The sequence below is a fragment of the Erpetoichthys calabaricus genome, chromosome 11, assembly GCF_900747795.2.
Source record: "Erpetoichthys calabaricus chromosome 11, fErpCal1.3, whole genome shotgun sequence".
Taxonomy (NCBI): domain Eukaryota; kingdom Metazoa; phylum Chordata; class Cladistia; order Polypteriformes; family Polypteridae; genus Erpetoichthys; species Erpetoichthys calabaricus.
Window position 1 is genome coordinate 61318295 of NC_041404.2, and position 25684 is coordinate 61343978.

Genomic DNA, 25684 nt, shown 5'->3' on the forward strand with positions numbered 1-25684 from the left:
CGCAGCAACCAGACAGACACACACAGACATACAGTCACTTGTCCCATTGTTTTGTGGAAGTGATGATTTGATTGTGATTGTTTATTGATGTTAATGAGTTAAATGTGAATTTTTGTGTGTTCACTAAGTAGTTAATGACTTGAGTTTGTTTGCAGGACACCCCAGTTCTCATGAACAGAAAGGGCGTCTTAAAGGGGATCATCGTATTGGCTAATTAAGGTGCACCGATTGTTCAGCTTCAAACCGGACCCGACCGGTGATAAATAAAGGTGGTGTCAGCGAGACGCGAGTATCGGCTCCTGTTGGGCAAGTCCTGGTATTACAAAACTTTTCATGTGACAAAAAATAGGCGAGGCGAGTCAACAAGGGGCTTTTGGTTTCTTTTTTTTTTTTTCAACTGAAGTTTCCGGATGTGCCGCATTATAAATGGAGGGCACCAGTCAGGTGGTCAGTCTGAGTCTGACACACTCACACCAACGAGACGAGACGTGTCGAGATGTCTGCCATGGGCCTCCTGCTGCTGGCCGTCACCTTCGTTTGCCTCTCAGGTGAGTGAGGAGCTGACGCCAGGTTTGTGACAAAGAGATGACAACTGATTACGAAGCAGCATGTGAGGTGGGCTTAGGGCTTTGAGTTAACGGCAAAAGCTTCTTCTGGTGGGATAAAATGAAAACAGGACTTGGGTGTAATCTCAGGTGAGGGGGGGGAGTCAAAGGTTCACGTCATTCCCACGGTGGCCCCTGTGTGACAAACACAGAACGCTGATATCAAAAGCTCAAGTGCGCCTCTGGGTTCTGCCTGTGTGGAGTTTGCATGTTCTCCTGGTGTGTGTGTGTGTGTGTGTGTGTGTGTGTGTGTGTGTGTGTGTTTGCTCCTGGTATTCTGGTGAAACGACGGTCACTTTTTTAAATCCACAAGAGCAGGTTGTGTGTGAATTCCCCACAAATAGAATAACTCTGATTGAGTAAAGGCGAGTTTTCAAATGCACAAGTGCAGTTCTGCTTTCTGTGTGGCGTCTGCACGTTCTCCCTGTGTTTACGTGCGATTTCTGTCGATACCCCTTTGGTCTTTTTGTTCTCTTTCTCTTGTAAATTGTCGAATCTTCAGTAGTTCTTTATCTACAGGTGATGTGCGCCCCCTGGTGGCCTGTTCAGGTCCGATTTGCTCCTTACAGCCATTGCCGCCTGGTTAGGCTCCAGCTTCCTTCAACCGTAATTTGCATAAACCATCGTAAAATGGCTTTATTGAGAATCTTCGGAATTATCAGAGAAAACACACTTGGACAACTAAGTCAAAGATCATTTATAAGCAGTGTTGGAGAATATTACCTTTAAAAATAACTTAGTGACATAGCTCATCATGTACAGCAAAAGTCCCTAAATGTGTGATATGGTGACATATTATAAGTGAGCGTCTTTGGTGTTCCTTTAATCTTCTTTTACATGAAAAAACTGCACAGTTTAGCTGTAGGTGATAGCGCATGATGTGACACGGTGGCATTGAGAGGCCCAATGGCCGAAATGATGGCAGGTGCCTCAGTGCTCATCTATGAAAAGTGGACAAGGATTTCATTATTTTGGTGAATATCCAGTGATGAAAGGCGCTATATGAAGTCATTAATGCTGATGAACATTCCATTAACTTTCTTCCACAGTCCTGACCAGCGGGGTGGCCGTCCCTCCACTTGTTGAAGAGGTAAGGGTCTCCTCAAGTTCTCTCCTTCGGTGCTCGGCGCTCACGTCCAGCTAATCATCTCCTCTCTCCATTCCTGTAGCCTGACTGTGAGAGGTATAACCTGACCCTTGGCTGCCCACGAGTCTGGCACCCTGTGTGTGGCACCAATGGCAAAGACTATGACAACGATTGCTTCCTCTGTTTGGACATGAAGTGAGTCACAACTACATCAAGAGAGCATTAGAACAAGAAAACGGAACGGGGCATCGAACAAGACATGTCTGTCATTTTATATAGCGCCTTTTCAGAGGGAAACCCGTCTTAAGGGTCTACTGAAGTTAAAACTCGGTTTCTTCATTGTGGGTCCTAGCAGGGGAGTGACACACAAACAGGCCGTGACAGGGAGTTAACAAGTAAAACTTGTGATTTATATAGCGCCTTTCTATGGTGAAGTCCGTCCTAAGACACAACTGCAGTACTGTGAATTCCTGATTACGGACCCCACAGTGAATCAAGTCATTCAGTGGGGGGCACAGGAAGTCTACAGCAGAGAGTAAAAAGTCAAACTTGTAACTTCATATAGCGCCTTTTCATGGTGAATTCCATTCTGACGTGGGTCTACAGAATGTTTCCTTTGAGATGAAGTGACTCACAAAGTGTCACAGAGGGACTCCGTGACTGTGACTAAAAGCCATGTCAGCCTGTCACTGAGAATCTCCCGACTCTCTCTCTGGAAATCAACTCGATTAACGCATCATCAGGGTCCGGCGTAGAGATGTGACAGGCTGCTGTGGGTGTGCCGGTGGTCCACATTGTGACCCACGTCTCAATCCCTCTAATTTTTCCCTTTTCAGCTTCGTCTTCTTCTCCCTGCATGTGCGTCTGTCTGGTCTTGCTCCCAGAGTCTATGACAGCATCCAGAACTTTCTATCTGTAAGGGACCCCTTTGAACAAGGCATTGGCGATTGGAGGGGCAGATATACCATTGTATGACATTTATATAGCGCCTTTGCAGGTGAACAGCCTCTAGAACTTTCTATACTCTAAGGTACCCCTTTCTACAGGGCACTTTTGGGATGTCACAATTGGGGGGCATGGCTCCTGCCTCCTGACATAGCATGACATTTATATAGCGCCTTTGCAGGTGAGCACAGTGGCTTCCTTGTTTTTCTGCACTGGTCACAGGTAGGTCAGGTGACTGACACGGTGGTCCGACTTGCCAGGCGTGTTTCGGGTCAGCCTCACTTTTTTTTTTTTTTTTACTCTTATTGCTCACTTCTCTCTTTGTTCATCATGAGGGTCCAAAGGCCAACCTGCGTTTTGTTCACACAGTGTGTGATAAGAGAGGTGTAGAGCCTGTCAAACATCCCATAATATGCCCCGTATTGACTCACTCTACATGATGGGCTCCTTTTTAAACTGAACTGCCATGCAGTGTGGACGGTGGTCACCTGATCAAGGACCGCCACAGGTGCCCCCTTCCCATACCTGCCTGTGAGAACAACGCCAGGTGGTTCAGGTGGCGCTGACCGCGGCTCTTCATGTCTCTCATGAGGGGGGTGAGGGGCTTCTCCAGTAAGTGTCCATCACAGCTCATTGGTTTTATTCTGTCTTTCCATTACAGAAGAAAGAACATTCAGATCTCCATCGTAAAACGAGGAAAATGTCGGTCCAGTGGGCACCTGTTTATTGACTGATCTCCACCCCACGGACCACCACCTCACCAGATCCCCTTTGGCCCACTACAGCCCCTGCAAACCTTTCAAACCTGAAATAAACATTTACTGATGGCATGAAATCTGAAAGCTCATCTTTGTGTTTGTGTTTCTGTCATATTCATCCAAAGGGACTTCCAAATCCTGGCTGCATAGCGCAGTTCTTTTCAAATTTCTACATTATAAGGCCTGACAGGGGTATGGGCACAGTTCACGGACTCCCCAAGGATGTTGTAAGTGACGTATTTTATAAACTTTCGTCCATTTTGGTCCCCATTAACAGACTGTGAGGCCTGGCAGGTCCACCAGATGACAAATGGAGTCGACGGTGAAGGCTGAATTTGCAAGCTTATGATTTTATATAGCGCCTTCCATCATGAACACCAGTTCCATCCAAATTTCTATACTGTAAGACATAGCAGCTGGTGCAGTGCTGTGCTCATGTCACACCCTTCAAGATGGCATCTGTCACCTTATGATTTTATATAGCGCCTTTCTCTTGTGATCACCACTTATATTTATACCGTGAGGCCCAATTAAACATAGTGAGACTCATCGAGGGAAACGGACTTAATGGGCTTTGAGTTTGCACCCTGGTTACTTTATATAGTGCCTTTCCATCCTATCTCTATACTGGGAGGCCTAGCTGTTGTAGTGACGCTCTCATTTCACAGGGAGTCACTCTTGGAGGATCTCCTACCGTTTGACTTTATATGGTGCCTTTTTTGTCCAGGGCCCTGCTCTCTTGGACACCGACTCCTACTGCACAGCAGACCGGCAGGTGCAGGGGCTCAGTCAGCCCATCCGGATGACAAATGGAGTCGATGGTGAAGGCTGAATTTACAACCTTATGACTTTATATAGCGCCATCCATCATGGACACCAGTTCCATCCAAATTTATACACTGTAAGAAGTAGCGGCTGGTGCAGTGATGTGGTCGTATCACAGGGTGTCACCCTTCAAGATGGCATCTGTCACCTTATAGTGCCTTTGCATATAACACCTTTCTATCACAAACAACAGGTCATTCCATATTTCTATCCTGTGAGCCCTGGCTGGTGCGGAGGATCACTGAGCGTCTTTATTCAGCTTCAGTTGATATAGCACCTTGTCAAACACCAATTCCTTTAGCATTATGAGGACTTGCAGGTGAAGTGACTCACTCCGCTCACTGCTGCCACCTTATGGCTTCATAAAATTACCTTTTATATAGCGCCTTGCCATCATGAACACCACTTTGTTGCTTATTTTTTATTTTGTGAAGCCTGGAAGGTGCAGGAACTCATTCAGGCCACAGGGGGTCCCTCTTGGGCACTGAACCTGCTGCCTTATGATTATATACAGTAGTGCCTCCCTTTTGGTTAAACACGTTGGTCATTTCTTTAAATGACACAGCGGCTCACTGGATGACACAGTCACTACTGGAGGTTGACTTCGCCCCCTAATGACTTTATAAAGTTTCTTCTTTTTATTTTGTAAATGCAGTGAAGAATTAAGATCAGGGTCAGGCTTAAATTACAACCACTACGCACATCCGGTCAAAGATGGATGAAAATGTCCAAAAATCAATTTATTAATTTCTTCCAAAATTACACAAATGTGAAGGTGCGGTCTAAATAAAATAATAAACATAAATTAGCTGTCACAGTTTCTTTCTCTTAAAAGTGTCACCGTTAGTAATTAACAGGGAACTTTATTTATCCACTAGATGGCGCACTGCACACAAGAGAACATCAATATCAGGAAGTTCCCAGAGCGTCAAAACTATGAAGTATTTACTCAACTTCCATCCATCCATCCTCTTCCGCTTATCCGAGGTCGGGTCGCGGGGGCAGCAGCTTGAGCAGAGATGCCCAGACTTCCCTCTCCCCGGCCACTTCTTCTAGCTCTTCCGGGAGAATCCCGAGGCGTTCCCAGGCCAGTCGTGAGACATAGTCCCTCCAACATGTCCTGGGTCTTCCCCGGGGCCTCCTCCCGGTTGGACGTGCCCGGAACACCTCACCAGGGAGGCGTCCAGGAGGCATCCTGATCAGATGCCCGAGCCACCTCATCTGACTCCTCTCGATGCGGAGGAGCAGCGGCTCTACTCTGAGCTCCTCACCGGATGACTGAGCTTCTCACCCTATCTTTAAGGAAGATCCCAGACACCCTGCGGAGGAAACTCATTTCAGCCTCTTGTATTCGCGATCTCGTTCTTTCGGTCACTACCCATAGCTCATGACCATAGGTGAGGGTAGGAACATAGATCGACTGGTAAATTGAGAGCTTCGCCTTGCGGCTCAGCTCCTTTTTCACCACGACAGACCGATGCAGAGCCCGCATCACTGCGGATGCCGCACCGATCCGCCTGTCGATCTCACGCTCCATTCTTCCCTCACTCGTGAACAAGACCCCGAGATACTTGAACTCCTCCACTTGGGGCAGGATCTCGCTCCCAACCCTGAGAGGGCACTCCACCCTTATCCGGCTGAGGACCATGGTCTCGGATTTGGAGGTGCTGATTCCCATCCCAGCCGCTTCACACTCGGCTGTGAACCGATCCAGAGAGAGCTGAAGATCACGGCCCGATGAAGCAAACAGGACAACATCATCTGCAAAAAGCAGTGACCCAATCCTGAGCCCACCAAACCGGACCCCCTCAACGCCCTGGCTGCGCCTAGAAATTCTGTCCATAAAAGTTATGAACAGAATCGGTGACAATGGGCAGCCCTGGCGGAGTCCAACTCTCACTGGAAACGGGTTCGACTTACTGCTGGCAATGCGGACCAAGCTCTGGCACCGATCGTACAGGGACTGAACAGCCCTTATCAGGGGGGCCGGTACCCCATACTCCCAGAGTACCCCCCACAGGATTCCCCGAGGGACACGGTCGAATGCCTTTTCCAAGTCCACAAAACACATGTAGACTGGTTGGGCAAACTCCCATACACCCTCCAGGACCCTGCTAAGGGTATAGAGCTGGTCCACTGTTCCGCGACCAGGACGAAAACCACACTGTTCCTCCTGAATCCAAGGCTCGACTATCCGACGGACCCTCCTCTCCAGGACCCCTGAATAGACTTTTCCAGGGAGGCTGAGGAGTGTGATCCCTCTGTAGTTGGAACACACCCTCCGATCCCCCTTCTTAAAGAGGGGGACCACCACCCCGGTCTGCCAATCCAGAGGCACTGTCCCTGATGTCCATGCGATGTTGCAGAGGCGTGTCAACCAAGACAGTCCTACAACATCCAGAGCCTTGAGGAACTCCGGGCGTATCTCATCCACCCCCGGGGCCCTGCCACCAAGGTGTTTTTTGACCACCTCGGTGACCTCAGTCCCAGAGATGGGAGAGCCCACCTCTGAGTCCCCAGGCTCTGCTTCCTCATTGGAAGGCATGTTAATGGGATTGAGGAGGTCTTCGAAGTACTCCCCCCACCGACCCACAACGTCCCAAGTCGAGGTCCGCAGCGCACCATCCCCACCATATACAGTGTTGACACTGCACTGCTTCCCCCTCCTGAGACGCCAGATGGTGGACCAGAATCTCCTCAAAGCCGTCCGAAAGTCGTTCTCCATGGCCTCCCCAAACTCCTCCCATGCCCGAGTTTTTGCCTCAGCAACCACCGAAGCCGCATTCCGCTTGGCTTGCCGGTACCTATCAGCTGCCTCCGGGGTCCCACAGGACAAAAGGGACCGGTAGGACTCCTTCTTCAGCTTGATGGCATTCTTCACCGCCGGTGTCCACCAACGGGTTCGGGGATTGCCGCCACGACAGGCACCGACCACCTTACGGCCACAGCTCCGGTCAGCCGCCTCAACAATAGAGGCACAGAACATGGCCCATTCGGACTCAATGTCCCCCACCTCCCTCGGGATGTGGTCGAAGTTCTGCTGGAGGTGGGAGTTGAAGCTACTTCTGACAGGGGGCTCTGCCAGACGTTCCCAGCAGACCCTCACAACACGTTTGGGCCTACCACGCCTGACCGGCATCCTCCCCCACCATCGAAGCCAACTCACCACCAGGTGGTGATCAGTTGACAGCTCCGCCCCTCTCTTCACCCGAGTGTCCCAGACATGTGGCCGCAAGTCCGACGACACGACCACAAAGTCGATCATCGAACTGAGGCCTAGGGTGTCCTGGTGCCAAGTGCACATATGAACACCCCTATGCTTGAACATGGTGTTCGTTATGGACAATCAGTGACGGGCACAGAAGTCCAATAACAAAACACCACTCGGGTTCAGATCGGGGGGGCCATTCCTCCCAATCACGCCCTTCCAGGTCTCACTGTCATTGAAGTCTCCCAGCAGTACTCTTTCCCATAACTTCATGCTGTGGCTCATCAATTTTACCCCCTGTAGTTACTGCAGTCCTGCACATCCCCCTTATTCTTAAATATCGGCCCACCAGTCCACTTCTTCTCCACTCCTCAGGCATTCTCTCACTTTCCAAGATTCCATTAAACAATCTGGTTAAAAACTCCACTGCCATCTCTCCTAAACACCTCCATGCTTCCACAGGTATGTCATCTGGACCAATGACCTTTCTATTCTTCATCCTCTTCATCACCGTCCTTACTTCCTATTTGCTATCACGCCTGTCTAGCTCTTTGCTATGGAAATGTTCTGTTTAAATGTTAATGTCTGACAAAAGCAAAGCACACGACAGAATTGACTTTGACGTTCAAAGGCCTGCGACTCATTCGTCCTGCGATGAAGGCGAATTCTAAAACATCGGAGCTCAAGGTGAGGAGAAGACATTAGTGGAGAGTGGGGACATCAGGACTGGAATGACAGGGGTCTGTCGTGGCCCCCTTACTTGTTGTGATTTACTTCAACAAAGTGGACTTATGGTGACGGATGAATGGACTCCTCTGTCTTGTCATTGGTGGTAACCTGATGTACCCTTCTGCGACATGGGAAAAGTGACTTCTGTGAAAATGTCACCAAGAAGTTGCCAGTCACCATACCCACCCGCTACTATGGTGAACGCCCGTGTGGTAGAGCGATAAGCCACCCATTTATTAAAGCAGGTGTTAGGTGTTTGTTCAAAACTGGCACTTACTTTATTCTGACAAAACGTATTCAGATAGAAGTTATGGCGGGCCTTAAAAGAAGTTGAGGAAAAACAAAGAGGCAGACGGCAATCAAGATGGGCACTGAGGAGCTGCACTTTACTTTAATGGTAATATTTAACCTTAAAATGAAAAAAAGACACACAAAGGAAGCCGATAAGAAAGAAAAAACAGTCGTAATCGCCTAAACTCCATAATGGGAGTCATTTATAGTGATTTGGCAATACATTGGCAAAGTGGGTGGCATTGCCACCTCGCTATGCCCAGACTGCAATTTTCTTACAGGCTAATGATGCCCTCGAGTGGCTTTCCATGCTGTGCAGGTCCAGTGGTCTCCCATCAATCCTAAATAAAAATAAGTGGATTTGGGAAATCTAACGATGAAAGGCTCCTTTATTGTAATTCATGAGAAAAAGATGATGGGCAGTGCCACTACCTCCTTCATTCAGAATCCTGGCTTTGAGTGGCGTGCCCATTATACTCATGCCTTGTTATCCTCCAGGCCTTCCAGGTGGCCACCCACATTCATAAAAGATGTGCAGGTTAAGTTCATCGTTATTCAGTATTTCCAAAACGTATTGCCTTTCCTGGCATGTGTGTGCCAGTCTCTGCTTAACTGCCATCTTCTGGCAGCTCCTAAAGAGTTAGGATGGCAGCTTATGGGCTCTCCAAAATCCTGTTGAAGTTCGGAAGAGATTCCTAATTTAGGAAAATTGATAAACTGCTTTTACTGGAACTCAAATGTGTGCCACTCTTGAGCTTTTGGAGCCAGTCACCCTGACGTGCCTATTTCTACGTGTTTGGTGTATTTCTAAGTTTTTTCTTCCTGACCCTATCAACTGCATGGACACACACCCAGACATTGGCCACCCAGACATTGTCACATGTGTGGGCATTGGCATTGGCTTAAGAACCTGAGTGAGTGTAATCCTTCCACTGAGACCTTTAATACCTGCATCTCCTCAGCCATGGCCTGGATGATTGTGTCTGTGTCTTGAGTTTCCAGCATCTTCTTCACCTGCTCTGATCCCGCTGACTAAGCCACTGTATGATAACGACAGGGCAAGTACAGTGTTTTGGGGCACTGTGCGGTGAACCCCATATAATTAAACAATCAAACAATGAAAAATGAGTCGTTCCAACTGGCAAAATCAGGCAGACGGCTCAAAATGGTGGGTCCTCTGTTTAGAAGGAATTCTGGGAGGAAGAGGCGGAACAAAGTGTCCGGACCCCAGAAGTGATGTCATGGATGAAATTGGTGTCAATCTTCCTTTTTGCAGAGGCAGAAGAGAGATCTTTAATAGACAGCACCACCTCATGTCTCGGTGGAGAATTACAATCAGACCCTCAGGTTGTCCCCCATGCACACTCCTGTGACAACTTTTATTAAGGTGGATGAGCTCATTTCTGTCTCTTTGTTAGATGTATTCAGTAATAACGTTTGCAGTGCTCCATCTGTTGGAATGCATGTACTGATTAAAGGCTTTGCATTTTTCATTCCAACAGATGGTGCATTAAAAACATTAGCACTGCTTTGACGAATCCCAAAACCAAATGGCACATCTCAAAGACACAGCAACCAGCCAGACACACAGACACACAGTCACTTGTCCTATTTTTTGTGGAAGTGATTGTTTATTGACGTTAATGAGTTAAATGTGATTTATTGTGAGTTTCCTAAGTTGTTAAAGACTTGAGTTTGCTTAGAGGGCACCCCAGTTCTTATTAACAGAAAGGGGATCTTAAAGGGGATCATCATATTGGCTAATTATGGTGCACTGATTGCTCAACCTCAAACCGGACCCAACCGGTGTCTTTCTGCCTGCTATGTCTATGAAATGTGCCATTTGTTTTGGGTTTCGTCAAAGCAATGCTAATGTTTTAAATGCACCATCTGTTGGAATGCATGTACTGTTAAAAGGCTTTTCATTCCAACAGATGGTGTATTAAAAACATTAGCACTGCTTTGATGAATCCTGAAACCAAATGGCACATTTCATAGACAGAGAAACCAGACAGACACACAGACACAGAAACAGACACACACAGTCTGTTGTCCTTTTTTAAGGCAAGTTGTGGAAGTGATGATTTGATTATCTTAATGAATTATTGAGTGTTCACTAAGTAGTTAATAATTTGAGTTTGTTTAGAGGGCACGGCAGTTCTTATTAACAGAAAGGGCATCTTAAAGAGATTCATCGTATTGGCTAATTAAGGTGCACGGATTGCTTAGCCTCCAACCGGAACCAACCGGTGTCTGTCTGGTTACTTCCATTTGGTTCTGGGATTCGATAAAGCAGTGTTAATGTTTTCAATGCACCATCTGTTGGAATGCAGGTACTGTTAAAGCAGTGTTAATGTTTTTAATGCACCATCTGTTGGAACGCATGTACTGTTAAAGCAGTGGTAATGTTTTCAATGCACCATCTGTTGGAATGCATGTACTGTTAAAGCAGTGTTAATGTTTTTAATGCACCATCTGTTGGAATGCGTGTACTGTTAAAAGGCTTTTGCATTTTTCATTCCAACAGATGGTGCATTAAAAACATTACCACTGCTTTAACAGTACATGCGTTCCAACAGATGGTGCATTAAAAACATTAACACTGCTTTGTCGAATCCCAGAACCAAATGGCATATCTTATAGACACAGCAAGCAGCCAGACACACAGACACACAGTCACTTGTCCTTTTTTTTGTGGAAGTGATGATTTGTTTGTGATTGTCTATTGAAGAATGGCGAATATGCTTACTTTTGTCCATCTGGCAGTTACTCTCTGTTGGAAGTATTCAGCATTCAAGTTTGCAGAGCACCATCTGTTGGAAAGTATTTTGTAATGCATGTACTGTTAAAAGGCTTTGCATTTTTCATTCCAACAGATGGTGCATTTCAAACATTAGCACTGCTTTGACAAATACCAAAAAACAACAAATGGCATATCTTATAGACGCAGCAACCAGACAGACACACACAGACACATAGTCACTTGTCCCATTGTTTTGTGGAAGTGATGATTTGATTGTGATTGTTTATTGATGTTAATGAGTTAAATGTGAATTTTTGTGTGTTCACTAAGTAGTTCATGACTTGAGTTTGTTTGCAGGACACCCCAGTTCTCATGAACAGAAAGGGCGTCTTAAAGGGGATCATCGTATTGGCTAATTAAGGTGCACCGATTGTTCAACTTCAAACCGGACCCAACCGGTGATAAACAAAGGTGGTGTCAGCAAACACAACTGTGAGACGCGAGTATCGGCTCCTGTTGGGCAAGTCCTGGTATTACAAAACTTTTCATGTGACAAAAAACAGGCGAGGCGAGTCAACAAGGGGCTTTTGGTTTCTTTTTTTTTTTTCAACTGAAGTTTCCGGATGTGCCGCATTATAAATGGAGGGCACCAGTCAGGTGGTCAGTCTGAGTCTGACACACTCACACCAACGAGACGAGTCGAGATGTCTGCCATGCGCCTCCTGCTGCTGGCCGTTGCCTTCGTTTGCCTCTCAGGTGAGTGACGAGCTGACGCCAGGTTTGTGACAAAGAGGTGACAACTGATTACGAAGCAGCGTGTGAGGAGGGCTTAGGGCTTTGAGTTAACGGCAAAAGCTTCCTCTGGTGGGATAAAATGAAAACAGGACTTGGGTGTAATCTGAGGTGGGGGGGGGTCGCAGGTTCACATCATTCCCACGGTGGCCCCTGTGTGACAAACACAGAACGCTGATTTAGAAAAGTCGTGTGCCTCTGAGTCCTACCTATGTGGAGTTTGCATGTTCTCCTGGTGTGTGTGTGTGTGTGTGTGTTTGCTCCTGGTATTCTGGTCTCTTTTTAAAATCCACAAGTGCAGGTGTGTGTGAATTTCCTGGTGGTCTCTTCAGGCCTGATTAACAGGGTACATTCACTGCTGCCCAGTTAGGTGCCATCTGCCACAGCAGAACTAACACAATGCAGGATTATTAAAAGGTTGGATTCAAGATCCTCTAAACAACAAACTCAAAGATCATTTACAGCAAATCTTAACAGGGGACGGGCATGCAGCTCAGAATATAACAGACCCCCAGTAGAGCAGCACACGAGGTGGGCTTAGGGCTTAGAATTAATGATGAGGTGTGAGGCAATAACATTTGGACATTGAAAAATAATTAATAATAATAATAATAATAATAATAATAATACTTTCTTTAATTATATTGCATTTTTCTTGCTGCTCAGAATGGTTTACAAAGTGAGTGGGGAGCCAATTCAGCCAGCACTGATGTGCAGTACCCACCTGGATGATGTGACGGCAGCCATTTTTGTGCCAGTGCCCTCATCACGCATGAGCTGTGAGGTGGTAAAGTGGTGACAGCGAGTTAGCCAATTAGAGACAGGGGATGATTAGGGGGCCAGAATGAGCAGCTGGGGTGGGCAGTTTAGCCAGGACATCAGGATACACCCCACTCAAAATGAAGGATGCCCAGAGATCTTTAATGACCACTGAGAGTCGGGACTTCAGTTTTATATCTCAACTGAAGGGCGGCACCATTTTCACAGCACGGTGTCCCCCATCACTAAACTGGGGGCACTGAGATTCATACACAGAGCACAAATTAAGCGCCCCCTGCTGGCTTCGCCAAAACCTCTTCCAGCAGCATCCTAACCCTTTCCAAGTATTGGCTGGGCCTTCACATGACCTTTTCTGAAGAGCAGGTGGCATGGCTGAGCTGAGTTATCATTTATGAACAGTTTATGGCACAGTGATGACTCAGCCCCAATGATATCACCAACTTTGTCCTCCCAGAAACATCTCAGGTGGCATGGGTTTGATCTCAAGTCAAGGGGCTGTCGCAGTTCGTATCATTCCTACTGTTACCAGTTTTGCCACTATAGATGCCATGGTGGACAGACTGGCATCCCCACCAGGATGGAGAGTGGTTCCTTACCAGGACAGGAGACTATATGGCCGGACAGGCTTTGGGTGTGGGTACCTTTCCTAGCCTTGGAAAATATTATAGAAGAACAGAGAAGGACTGTCACTTGGGCCATGAAGTCCCTCAAACCAGCAGATGGCAGTATCCCTCAGACAGAGCTCCCATTTGTACACCCGCAGGGCAGCTTGGGAATTGGAGTCCTGATGGAGAGCCCTGTCTGAGTATGTGGGGGGCCACCAGAGAGAGCTGTGGGGGGAGGACTGTAAGGAGGTGTAGTCATGTGGCACCGGAAAGTGAAAGAAAGAAAGAAAGAAAGAAAGAAAGAAAGAAAGAAAGAAAGTGTGTAGTCATGTGGCACTGGAAAGAAAGAAAGAAAGAAAGAAAGAAAGAAAGAAAGAAAGAAAGAAAGAAAGTGTGTAGTCATGTGGCACCAGAAAGTGAAAGAAAGAAAGAAAGAAAGAAAGAAAGAAAGAAAGAAAGAATGTAGTTATGTGGCACTGGAAAGTGAAAGAAAGAAAGAAAGAAAGAAAGAAAGAAAGAAAGAAAGAAAGAAAGAAAGAAAGAAAGAAAGAAAGAAAGAAACTTGAGTTGGAGTCGGAAGGTGGAGGACAAGGCTTGCCTGGAGGAGAGGTGAGTTTGAGAATTCAAATAGGAACAGTGCTGTTTTGAAGAAAGGACCCATTAAAGGCATCTTCACATAATAAACCAGACTTTACTTTAAAACCCCTGGCTATGTACATACACTGTGTCTGGAGCCTGCGGCTCAGTGGCGCCCTCTATCTGTCACACCAGAAATACATAAAGCTGATTGAGAAAAGGGCAAATTTAGAACATGCAAGTGCCAGTGTGTGTTCTGTGTGGAGTTTGCATGTTCTCCCCGTGTAGATGTGAGTTTTCTTTTGATATTCCATTTGTTTCTTTCTCTCTTTCTCTTCCTCACATGTTCAGTAAATTGTCGAATCTTCAGTAGTTCTGTAGGTGATGTGCGCCCTCTGGTGGCCTGTTCAGGTCTGATTTGCCCCTTACAGCCACTGCTGCCTGGTTTGGCTCCTGCTTCCTGAAACCCTAACTTGCATGAACAGTTGTGACATGACTTTATTCATAATATTCTACAATATCAGAGAGAAGTCAACTAACTCAAAAATCTTTTATGAGAAGTGTTGGGGAATATTACTTTTAAAAATAACTTAGTGACCTAACTCATCACGTACAGCAAAAGTCCCTAAATGTGTTGTATAGTTATATATACTGTATGTATATTAGTTATATATTAAATGTATTATAAAAGGTAATCCATGGCTGACAGTGAGCTACTTTGGAGTTTCTTTCATCTTCTTTTGCATGAAAAACTGCACAGGTCAGTGCCCAGCAAGGTCCACCAGTTTAGCCGTTAGGTGCCAGCGCCTCATATGACACGATGGCATTGACTGACCCAATGACCGATATGGCGGCAGGTGCCTCTGGTCCTCCTAAATGCTCATCTATGAGTGTGGACAAGGATTTTATTTTTTTTTAGATATTTCAGTGAATATGCAATGATGAAAGGCGCTATATAAAACCATTAAGGCTGATGAATATTCAATGACGGGTTTCTTTAACTTTCTTCCACAGTTGTGACCAACGGGGCAGCCGTCCCACCAGGTGTCATTAAGGTAAGGGTCTCCCCAAGTTCTCTCCTTCGGTGTGCGGCACTCACATCCAGCTAATCATCTGTTCTCTCCATTCCTGTAGCCGGACTGTGACAAGTATGACATGGCTCATGGCTGCCCACGGCTTTGGGCCCCTGTGTGTGGCACCAACGGCCGAAGCTATGACAATGAGTGTTTCCTCTGTTCGGACATGCTGTAAGTGACAACTGTTTTAAGAGAGCATTAGAACAAGAAAACGTCAATGTATAGAAAATGAGTGGCTGGGACTGAACAAGACGTGTTTGTCATTTTTTTTTTTTCAGAATTCACTGTCTTAATCTTCTTTATTTATTTATCTGGTTTGTACAATGCTATATACTGTATACGCTGCCGTTCTTTATTATTTTCTGTAAGTGCCTTGAGCATGGGAAAGGCGCTATATAAATAAAATGTATTATTATTATTATTATTATTATTATTTTATATAGTGCCTTATCATAGGGAAACCATCTTAAGGAACGTTAAGTCTTAGCACTTTGAATATTTCTTCATTGGTGGTCCGAGCAGAGAAGTGACTCACACAAGTCCACACAAACAGGCCATGACTGGGAGTCGACATGATTTATATAGCACCTTTCCGCCTGAAGACACAACTGCAGGTAGGACACAGGAGTGTGAATTCCTGATTATGAACCCATAAGTGACCCGAGTCATTCAGGTTTGCACATTCAGTCCATAGCAGAGAGTACAGATTCTCACTTCTAACTGCATGTAGCGCCTTTTCATAGTGAACTCCCTTCTTAGGAGGGTTTACAGATTGTATCCTTGGACATGAAGTGACTCGCAGAGTGTCACAGAGGGACTCCATGATGGTGACTGACAAGGCGAGCTTATCGTTTTATTTAGCTCTGCTGCTTCGTGGCTCCTGAAGTTTGAGCTCCAATCTCAAGTCCAGATGGCGTCCACGTGGAGGTGACACATTCCCAGAGTGTCCATCCACATTCCCTGAGATGTGCAGGTTTGATTGATCAGCAATTCGAAATCACCCCCAGTATGAGTGTGACTGGGACCAGTGATGGACTGGTGTCCCACCTTAGTGTTACCAGCATGTTCTCCAGCTCTGACAATGACATAATGTGACATTATTATAGTGACAGTCACCTTAAGACACTTTGTAGGTAAAAACCGTTTATTTGTGCATTTTGAGCCCTGGCAGGTGGTAAGAGTCACTCGGGACCCCCACACTGTTAGTGACAATGCAGACATTCTTATATACTTTATAGCGCCTTTCATAAGTGAATTCCATCCCACGCTGGTTTTCAGTGACAGCCCACTAATCTCAATATCCCAACGGTGTATCACCACTCAGGAACACAAAGTAAATCGGCGGTGAGGAAGGAGCAGGCAAGTCACAGTGTCATATAGCGCCTTGTCATAGTGAATAACACCGCCATGTCAGCCTCTCACTGAGGACATCCTGACTCTCTCTGGGTCATCAGACTTCTGGAAATCCTCTTATCGAGTCTCACTGGATCAACGGGTCATCAGGCTCCGGTGTCGCTGATGTGGTGGGCTGCTGTGCATTTGGTGGTCCGCATCATAATCACAATCCCTTTAATTCTTCCCCTTTCTACTTCTTCTTCTGGTCTCGCACCCCGAGTCTACAACAGCATCTAGAACTTTCTATCTGTAAGGGACAGGGCACTTTAGGGATGTCACAATTGGGGGGCTTGTTTCTTTGCTCAAATTGATATCACATTGCATGATTCCTAATTCCTGACATTGGATGACATTTATGTGGCACCTTTGCAGGTGAGCACAGTGGCTTCCTTGTTTTTCTGCCCTGATCACAGGCCGGTCAGGTGACTGACACGGTGGTCCGACTAGCCAGGTGTGTTTGGGGTCTTTCACACTTTTTTTACTCTTATTGCTTACTTCTCTCTTTATTCATCCTGAGGGTCCAATGGCACTTTGGTGTCACACAGTGTGATAAGAGAGGTGTAGACTCTCTCCAAACATCCCATAATATGCCCATATTGACTCACTGTACATAATGGGCTCCTTTTTAAACTGAACTGCCATGCTGTGTGGATGGTGGTCACCTGATCCGGGACCGCTGCAGGTTCCCACTTCCCATACCTGCCTGTTAGAACAATGCCAGGTGGGTAGGTGGTGCTGCCCACGGCTCTTCAGGTCTCTCATGGGTGGGATGAGGGGCTTCTCCAGTAAATGTCCATCACGGCTCACTGGTTTTATTCTGACTTTCCTTTACAGAGAAAAGAAAACTCCGATCTTCATCACAAAAAGAGAACTCTGTGAGTCGTCGGGCGAACACCTGTTTATTGACTGATCTCCACCCCACGGACCACCACCTCACCAGCTCCCCTCTGATCCACTGCAGCCCCTGTGAACCTTCCAAATCCGAAATAAACATTTACTGATGGCATCAAATCTGAGCCCCCCAAGCTCATCTTTGTGTTTGTGTTTCTCTCATTTTCATCCAAAGGGACATCCAAATCAGTTCTTTCCAGATTTCTACATTGTAAGGCCTGGCAGGGGTACTGGCACACTTCACGGACCCCTGGTGATGTTATAAGTGCTTAACTTTATAAAGTGCCTCTTTCTATTGTGACCACCACGTGGTCCATGTCTTCATACTGTGAGTGCCTGGCAGGTCCAGCAGAAGACAAAAGGAGTCAACAGTAAAAGCTGAAATAACCACCTTTTGATTTTATATAGCGCCTTCCATCGTGAACACCAGCTCTTTCCTCATTTTAGATTGTAAGTAGTAGCAGCTGGTGGGTGCTATGCTGGGCTCATGTCACAGGGTGTCACCCTTGATGACCGCATCTGTCACCGTATGACTTTATATAGTGTCTTTGTATATAGCGCCTTTCTTTTGTGAACTCCAGTTCTTCCCAAATTTTTATGCTGAAAGGCTCCATTAAGCACAGAGACTCACCGGGCAAAGTGGAGTCAGTGGTGGGCACTAAATTTTCTACCTTGTGACTCTATATAGTGCCTTTCAATCATGAATGCCAATCCATTCCATATTTCTAGATTGTGAGCCCTGGCTGGCACAATGACTCACTCTTGTCACTTTATATAGTGCCTTTTCATAAAGTGCCTTGCTGTAATGGACAGCACTTCTTTGCACTTTTCTATATTATGAGACCTGGCAGGTGCAGTGACTCACTCAGACCACAGGGGTCACTCTTGGATGCTGAACTTGCCCCCTTATGATTATATAGTGACTTTTCTTATACGGCGCCTTTGCACTGTGAATGCCATTTCTTTATGTATTTTTAAATTGTTAGGCCTTGCTAGGGCACTGGCATTCTCATCTCACGGGGGAATCACCTTACACCGTTATATAGTGCCTTTCATATACAGTGTCTTGTTTCTGTGAACAGCAATTCTCTCTGTATTTAGAGGGACAGCAGGCGCAGTGACTCACTCAGCTCACAAGGGGGCACTCTTGGGCACTAAACCTTCCACCTTATGGTCACATGCTGCCTGTTCTTAGTATTTCTCTGTTGTGAGGATAGCAGGCCCAGTGGCTCACTAAACGACACAGTCCCTGATGAAGTTTGACGTTATCACCTCACGACTTTATATTATACAGTCCCTCCTAAATATAGCGCCCTTTGATTGTGAATACTACTATATTGTAAAATTCCAAGGACTTTGTTTGGTTACCCAGGGAGTCACGAGTGGGGACTGAAACTTCCACCTAATTCAGTAACTTTATATAGTGCCTTTCCAGCACCTCTTTCCATGGTTCTCCATTGTGAGGTGTGGCAGGTCCTGAGAATCCCTCAGATCATACAGAGTTGCTGTTGGTGGATCATTATGCCACCTTTTTATTCTCTATAGTGTCTCTTTCTGTATTGGGGACACCAGTTCTTCCTATGTGTCGATGACTGGCAGGTGCTGTGACTTCCTTGAGTGACACCGGGAGGAGAGCTGGGCGTCCTGTTGTGTGACGTTTATGTAGCGCCTTGCATTCTGGTGCAGCGACTCCCGCAGGTAGCAGGAAGTCAGTAACGGAGGTTCATCCTGCTAGTTTATGATTTTATATAGCATCTTCTCTACATAGTGTCTTTTGATTGTGGCCATCACTTCCTTTTGAATTCCTGTATTGTGAGGTCTGGAAGGTGCAGACCCTCCAATTCCTTACAGGGAGTCACTGGGGCGGACTGAACCGTCCATCTTGTGGTTTGCAGTTCAGCGCCTTTGCCACTAGGGGGCAGACTGCCCATACTACACAGATCTTCTTTCATGATTTTTATATTCTGCTCAGGCCTGAGGCACAGCGCTGTGATCAGTGAGCGTTACTACCTTAACATGAAATGCCTGTCGTCCTTATCTGAACTAACTACCTGTTATGTTTCTACTTTATATAGGTAGACAGACTTTTTGTTACTATTGCGCCTTTGCCTCAAGCCAAACCACTGAAAGCTCTTTGCTATGTTAGCCAGAAGGCAGGTCTCACCAGTATGGCTGCTGTCTCAGTGTTCCCATGGAGTTGAGGTCTCAATAGAAGCTCCTTGGCTGTCACTAGCAGCACTGGTTTCTCCTTCCTTCTAACATTTGTTGTTGTCTTCAATGTTGATTAACACGAACAAGTAAGAATTTCACTGTCCTCTGTACTTGTAACAGTAGATCCTCCTAAAACGAAGACATTCTTCTTTCAAGCGGTCTCGCATGCCGTGTGATTAACGAGAAGTTTAAAGGCCGAGTCAGGTTTACTTTAGAAGGAACGAACGTCGCCACCTGGTGGAACATTTTGGAATTAAAGTTTCCTGTTTCGGCAGGCAGTGATGTTTGCGCCAAGTTTAGACTTCAAAGTCAAGAGAGCCCTCTAGTGGAACGTTTTAGAATCGTATTGTTATTTATATCAGGTTGAATTATGAAGATGAAGGGTGACTTCCATTTTACATCTCATTTCATTTTCTGAAGCCGCTTGTCCTGGTGAGGGTGACAGAGGCAGCAGGTCAAACAGGTCAGTCCAGACATTCCTGTCCCAAATTGCAGATTCCATTTCTTCCAGGGGAATCCCCAGGAGTTCCAAAGCCATCTCAGAGATATAATCCCTCCAGTGTGCCCAGAGGGTGGGCAGTGTTCTCATTAAATGTCCAAACCACCTCAACTAGCATCTCTCAAACTGGACGAGCAGCGACTCTACTCTGCCTCGGGGTGTACCTTACATCAGGTTAGCTAGCGAATGTGAGAACTACTTAGCGGATTTAATTTTTTTTTAATTTGCTCGAACATCCATCCATCCATTTTCCAACCCGCTGAATCCGAACACAGGGTCACGGGGGTCCGCTGGAGCCAATCCCAGCCAACACAGGGCACTCTGGTTGATTTTGCGACTTCTCTCGTCGCGCTAAGGATCACAGTGCGCTTGCGCTAATCCGAGACAGAGGGCTGAGGGGAGGGGGAAGCGTGACGTCAGGACTGGGGAGCCAGGCGGGGAGTTCCTCACTGTCCTGTGTCCTGTGAATGGATTTTGTGTGCCGATCACTGCCGGCGACTCCTCAGTGCAGGAGGAAGTCCGTTTACAGCGGTTCTCAAACTGGGGGGTGCGCTGTAACTGTACAAGGTGGGCGTCGAATAAATGAACAAGACGTCAAAATTAAATTTTTACATGTTTATTTCAAATTTAAATTTGCAAGCATATAATCACAACTAATGCATTATAACTAAAATTAAAATAAAACACTTCTAAGGCATATATCCAATGACTACTAACTAACGAGCGGCGCTCGTTTTCAATCCAGAAAGTTCGAGACGTATCGGTGTGTGTCGCGAACATTCGGGTAACAGCAGATCAGGTGATAATGCGCTGCGACTGCACCACATTGGCAGCGTAGCTAATATTAACAAATTGAGTTAAATAATTTACTGCGTATTGGGTTATTTTCATGATATACAGCAAAATCAGCAGTGTTAATTTTTCAGAGTTAGATGAAAGTGTTGATATTTAGTGTTTAATCAACACTAAGTATCCTTGATTTTACACTGTCAGTGTCAGGTTTATGAAAGAGCTGGTGCATTTTTGTAGTGTTAAGATATAAACTCTACAGTACACAAGAGTTAAATTAGCAACGCCCCAATTTTTGTCGGTTCGTTAAGGACAGAAAAAACTTGCGCCGGCGCCATTTTAAACTTGATTTTGAGAACACATGGTGAGTACAAGAGACAATGTAGGCCTAAGTGTTTGTAATTTACACAAACAGTACACTTATTTAGCAAGCTATTGTTTGTTAGTTGAACGAATTAGCTTCACGAATTATTTTAATGATTTGGCTTTGATAAGAGCTGTAGCAATGCAACAGCATATTAAATAACATTGATTTACATGTTTTAAATGAATACGATTTTTCTTTTTTAGAGCCCTACAGTTTGGTGGATTGAAAGCGAAACACATGTAAGTTATCTAACCATTAGGTACGTATGTATTCATCACCCATAAAATGAACTTAACAGTTAGTGTACGTAGCACACGAGGGAATGGTCGATATGCAATTACAGTGTTTCTATTTATAAATAGCGAGTGGGGCGCGTCAGAAAACTTAACTGAAGTCTTGCTGGGTCGCCTCTGTCTCCGACATTTTATGCGGGAGAAAAAGAGTATGAAATGTACCTTCAACATATAAAGCGCAACGACTCGTTTGCGCTATGATTAGTTCCAAAAAACATTCGAAAAGAAACGAATATGGGGGCAAGAAATGTAAAATTTACTTTGCAATGAAAACCTTGGTATCTCCAGGTGGTTGTGGTACTGAGCACTTGTGTACTCCAGAGTTCTAGTAAAAACTCAGTTTGCCGAGTCCATCGCTACACAGCCATTCACCCCGTCATTATCTATTTAATTATTGATTGTTTGCCTCTGTGAGGTCCCCAACCTTCCACTCGTGTCTTGCGGTCTAATTATCTGTAGCTCGTCGGCGACTGGCCCTTTGGTCAGAGTTAGCATATGTTCATAGTGTTCACACATAGCGATTGTTGATCACCGATTGAAGGCTTTGAGGCAGCGACTGAAAAATCCAGTATAGTTAACAAGGTATCAATTGCCAGACACCGATCAAACCAGCTGCTGTTTAATATATTTTTGTTGTGTGTTTGTGCAATCGCGTTGGTTGCCAGAATTTTAGTACAAGACTGCAACATGACATCGGTTCACAATCGTTTCTCATATGTTGTTGAATGTTTTGAAACTCAGATGTGTTCTCTATTTATATGAAAGGTTGTCTCATAATGTACACAATTATTAACTTTTATATAAACGCTTACAAATATTATTTATGTGTTTTGGAATGTAGTGTGACTGGAAGATTCTAGCACTCGTTCTGCTAATCTTGGTAGTGTTGGTTATTGCAGCGTTTGTATGGTGGTACTGCAGCAAATCGGTGGTAAGGTTTTTATCTATTTATTTTTTATATATTTGTCTAAGATTAAGTCCTAGTGATGTATTTTATTGTAACAAACACAACTAATATTGGTTTCAGCAAAAATGCTTTTGAAAGTGCGATACCAAGAAAGCCAGAAGTATGTGAGTTTGACTGAGACTGACGGGACTTATGACTATCAGCAGTTCAACCAAGCAGGTTCATCCTCCTTTTTGGTCTTTGATATAATAAAATTAAATGTGAAAAAAATGTAATGTAAAAAAAACTTTCAGACATTATGTAACATGGGGTGTTTAAATATTCTAATATCTAATAGATATTAATAACAATATTTCTCTTTTTTAAAAAAAGTTTTGGGACAATTAAAATTAATAGGCTAATGTGCAGCTTTCAGATATGTCACCAGGAACCAGGTATTTAAGGTATTGTGGCTAAGGTGGTTCTTGATGACAAGTGCATCAAAAATATTTTTTATATTTACAAAAATGAAACACCAACTATATGCTGTTTTTTAACAGATTTAAGTTTTGTCACCAATCTTTACTATGTCATTCTTTTTACAGTCATAGATAAATTTGGCTTGCCACCTGATGCTGAAATAGTTTACAAGGATTCATCGGGGACAGAAGTTGATGAGGATATTTTTGGTGATTTTCTGCAGAAAGGAGATGAGCTTTTGTTGAGAGCTTGTTTGAAGGATGGTAATTAGTCATCTGCATCAAACTGTTTTGGCATTTTTCATTAATTTTTTATTTACTTCAATTTTTCATTTAATTGAATGAAAAGGATCTTTCAATTGTAATTCATAAGATAAAATGCTGCCTTTAATGATATTGCCCTTAAATGTGTTCCTATTGTTGTCTTCCTAATTTTTTCAGATTCTTCTGATTTATGTTGCTCAGAGGTGTCATTCTCCTCTGCTTCAACTGTGATCCTTACTGAAAGTCCTTGTCAGATTGTGGAAGATTTCCCAAGCAAGAAAATGAAATGTGATGATAAGGAAGCAGCAAAAAGTGTAAGAGTTCATTGAGGCGTTAAATCTTTCAGGATATGCAAACTAATCTAATTAACTGATATTGACTTTTGTATAATACATGGTTAGTAATTTGGTAACCTTGAAACAAGTTATTTTTTGGATATTGTTTTAAAATTAAAATATAGTTGAATAACATAACATATAGCTGATTAGGTGACCTTATTCTGATGTTCTATATGTTACACAGATGGTTTATGCTACCCTGAACTGTAAACCAGGTGGTGACAGTTTTCTCATATTCATGAAAAATCTTAAGAGCTTGTCAGATAGCACCAGGAGACAGCTAGTGAATATTCTTGTTGCTGACATGGTTGAGGTGCATGGGTACGTGTCAAAAGCTTAACAGTTGAAACAGTGCTTGTCTCTTTTCATGTCATTCATGTGTTTTATTTGTTATTTTTTATACAAGTACCCCCTCAGAGTGTGCGCATCAAATATGCTCAAGGAATTGTGGCTTTGTTTCCATATCTAGAGGATCCTTTCTCAAAAAATGGATATGTAAGTTTTACAACCTGGTATACTGGAAACATAGTGGTTAGTGAAGCATGTTTGTGACAGCACATATGATCAGAATATCATTGGTGCAACTACCTTAAACTGTCATTTATGGTTTGCACTATAATCTATGAAGCTATATCATGATATATACAATATGTCATTTATTTTTGCAGGAACATTTCTATGATCCAGCAAGTGGAAGTGGCTATCTTGCTTGGCGTTTGAAAACTGTTCAACACAACCGTAAACTCAAAAAGTGGCAAACAAGCTCCAGAATCAAGTGGTGGTCCACAGGTTGAGCGGAGGCCTGTTATGTCTGGACGGCAACTCACTGGTGATGAGTGTTGTGAGGCAATATCTATCCTAAACCACTCATCAGATGAGATTGTTGTGAGGGAGAAAATGAAGGCCACTTTTGAATACCGACAAACTCTAGTTCATGATGCTGAGAAGTCCACAGACATCCTAGATACCTTCCCTAGGTTTCTTGATACAGTTGGTCTTGTAAGTGTTCGTTTTTTATATACACTTTTCTTTGCTAAATATATTCCAAAGTTTCCTAAGGTCTTGTTTAAGTATAAGATCAGGTCTAAAATTTGTAGGAAGTTGACAAGAAGGAGGACTTTGTGTTGATGCACTTGTTTATTATCTAATTTCAGATTGAACAAGACTTTGTCATGCTGTTTGGAGAGGAGACAGCTGGGAAATTTCTTGCTAAGTGGCCAACATTCTTCAGGCCACGAGTAATTGAAGATAGTAAAGGTCTGGTTCTAAATGCACATGTGGATGATCTAATCAAGTCTGCACAAGGAGAAAGTGATGCCGGTAAGTGTACACTAATGTTGAATAGAATTGGTATTTAGTTAAATTTTGTTGAACCTTTGGATTTCTTCATCTTCTGAAATGTTTAGGTTGGGACCGTGACCTTGCCTCTTTGTGTCTTCTGCTGCATCTTCCTCCTACATTAAGACGTCATAAGAAGACGGCTAAAATCAGCGCTCTTCAGGCAGAGGACTACTTGCTGCAGTTTCTGAAGGTATGTTTAACATATCCGGTCTGTCTAGTGGCTTTATCTTTAAATTAAACATTGAACAAGGGTAAATGTTTGCTTTTACTCATTTAGAATGCTGGACGGCAACAACTTACCCATTTGTGAACCACAGCAGGTTTGCCTTTTAATGTTTAATACAAGGAGAAAGTAAACTGCGACATGTTGCTGTTTGGTGTTAGTGATCCATGCCCAAGTCTGTGAAATTCTTACATATAGAAATTGGTATGAACCACTTTTAAGACTCAACGTTTATTTTGAAATTGATTTTTTTTACAGGTTGGTACAAGTATCCAGACTTTTCTGTCAAATGTTGAACCATCTCAGCCTTTTTTGCTCTGCATTGGAGAACACAAAAAGAGGATCCAGAATTTCTACATTATTGTGGACAATAAGGCAATACCATGTAAGGCACAAACATCTGTAGCAGCATTTGATGAGCTGTTCAAGGCACATTTTGTTTTCAGCACATCATATAGCCAGGAACTTGACAGTTTTTATGTGTTTATCCAAACTGCAGTGTACAACATCGATATTGGTGCATCTAAGGAAAGACCAAGAGTGAAGGAACTTAGAGCTAGATTTCTGAATGCAAATAAGTAAATGTATGGACTGACATGGACTAATTGCCAGAAATGTTTGTGTTTCATTTGCAAATCTCTTCATGAGAACACTTCATTTATTTGCCGCCATTTGAAATTTCACCATG

At 44.3% G+C, this 25684-nt stretch overlaps 1 protein-coding gene across 4 annotated transcripts; it reads left to right on the plus strand.

The window, feature by feature from the left end:
• Nucleotides 1–395: 395 nt before the first annotated feature.
• LOC114642707 (trypsin inhibitor ClTI-1-like) lies at nucleotides 396–17426 on the plus strand. Of its 4 annotated transcripts, none has more exons than XM_051933897.1 (4): nucleotides 396–570; nucleotides 1655–1695; nucleotides 15079–15191; nucleotides 17250–17426. In XM_051933897.1, exons 1-4 carry the CDS (start codon nucleotides 411–413, stop codon nucleotides 17323–17325), a joined length of 390 nt encoding a protein of 129 aa, XP_051789857.1. In that variant the 5' UTR covers nucleotides 396–410; the 3' UTR covers nucleotides 17326–17426. The 4 variants fall into 4 exon arrangements, with proteins under 4 accessions (XP_051789857.1, XP_051789859.1, XP_051789860.1 ...); XM_051933899.1 differs by lacking the exon at nucleotides 1655–1695 and adding an exon at nucleotides 14959–14999 and having other exon boundaries at nucleotides 429–548; XM_051933900.1 differs by having other exon boundaries at nucleotides 445–548.
• Nucleotides 17427–25684: the final 8258 nt, after the last annotated feature.

Coding starts and splice junctions, on each gene's coding strand:
- LOC114642707 (XM_051933897.1), top strand. CDS start 411: ATGTGCCGCATTATAAATGGAGGGCACCAGTCAGGTGGTCAGTCTGAG. Junction 571..1,654: donor GAGTGAGGAGCTGACGCCAG/GTTTGTGACAAA, acceptor TTTCTTCCACAG/TCCTGACCAGCGGGGTGGCC. Junction 1,696..15,078: donor TCCCTCCACTTGTTGAAGAG/GTAAGGGTCTCC, acceptor CCATTCCTGTAG/CCGGACTGTGACAAGTATGA.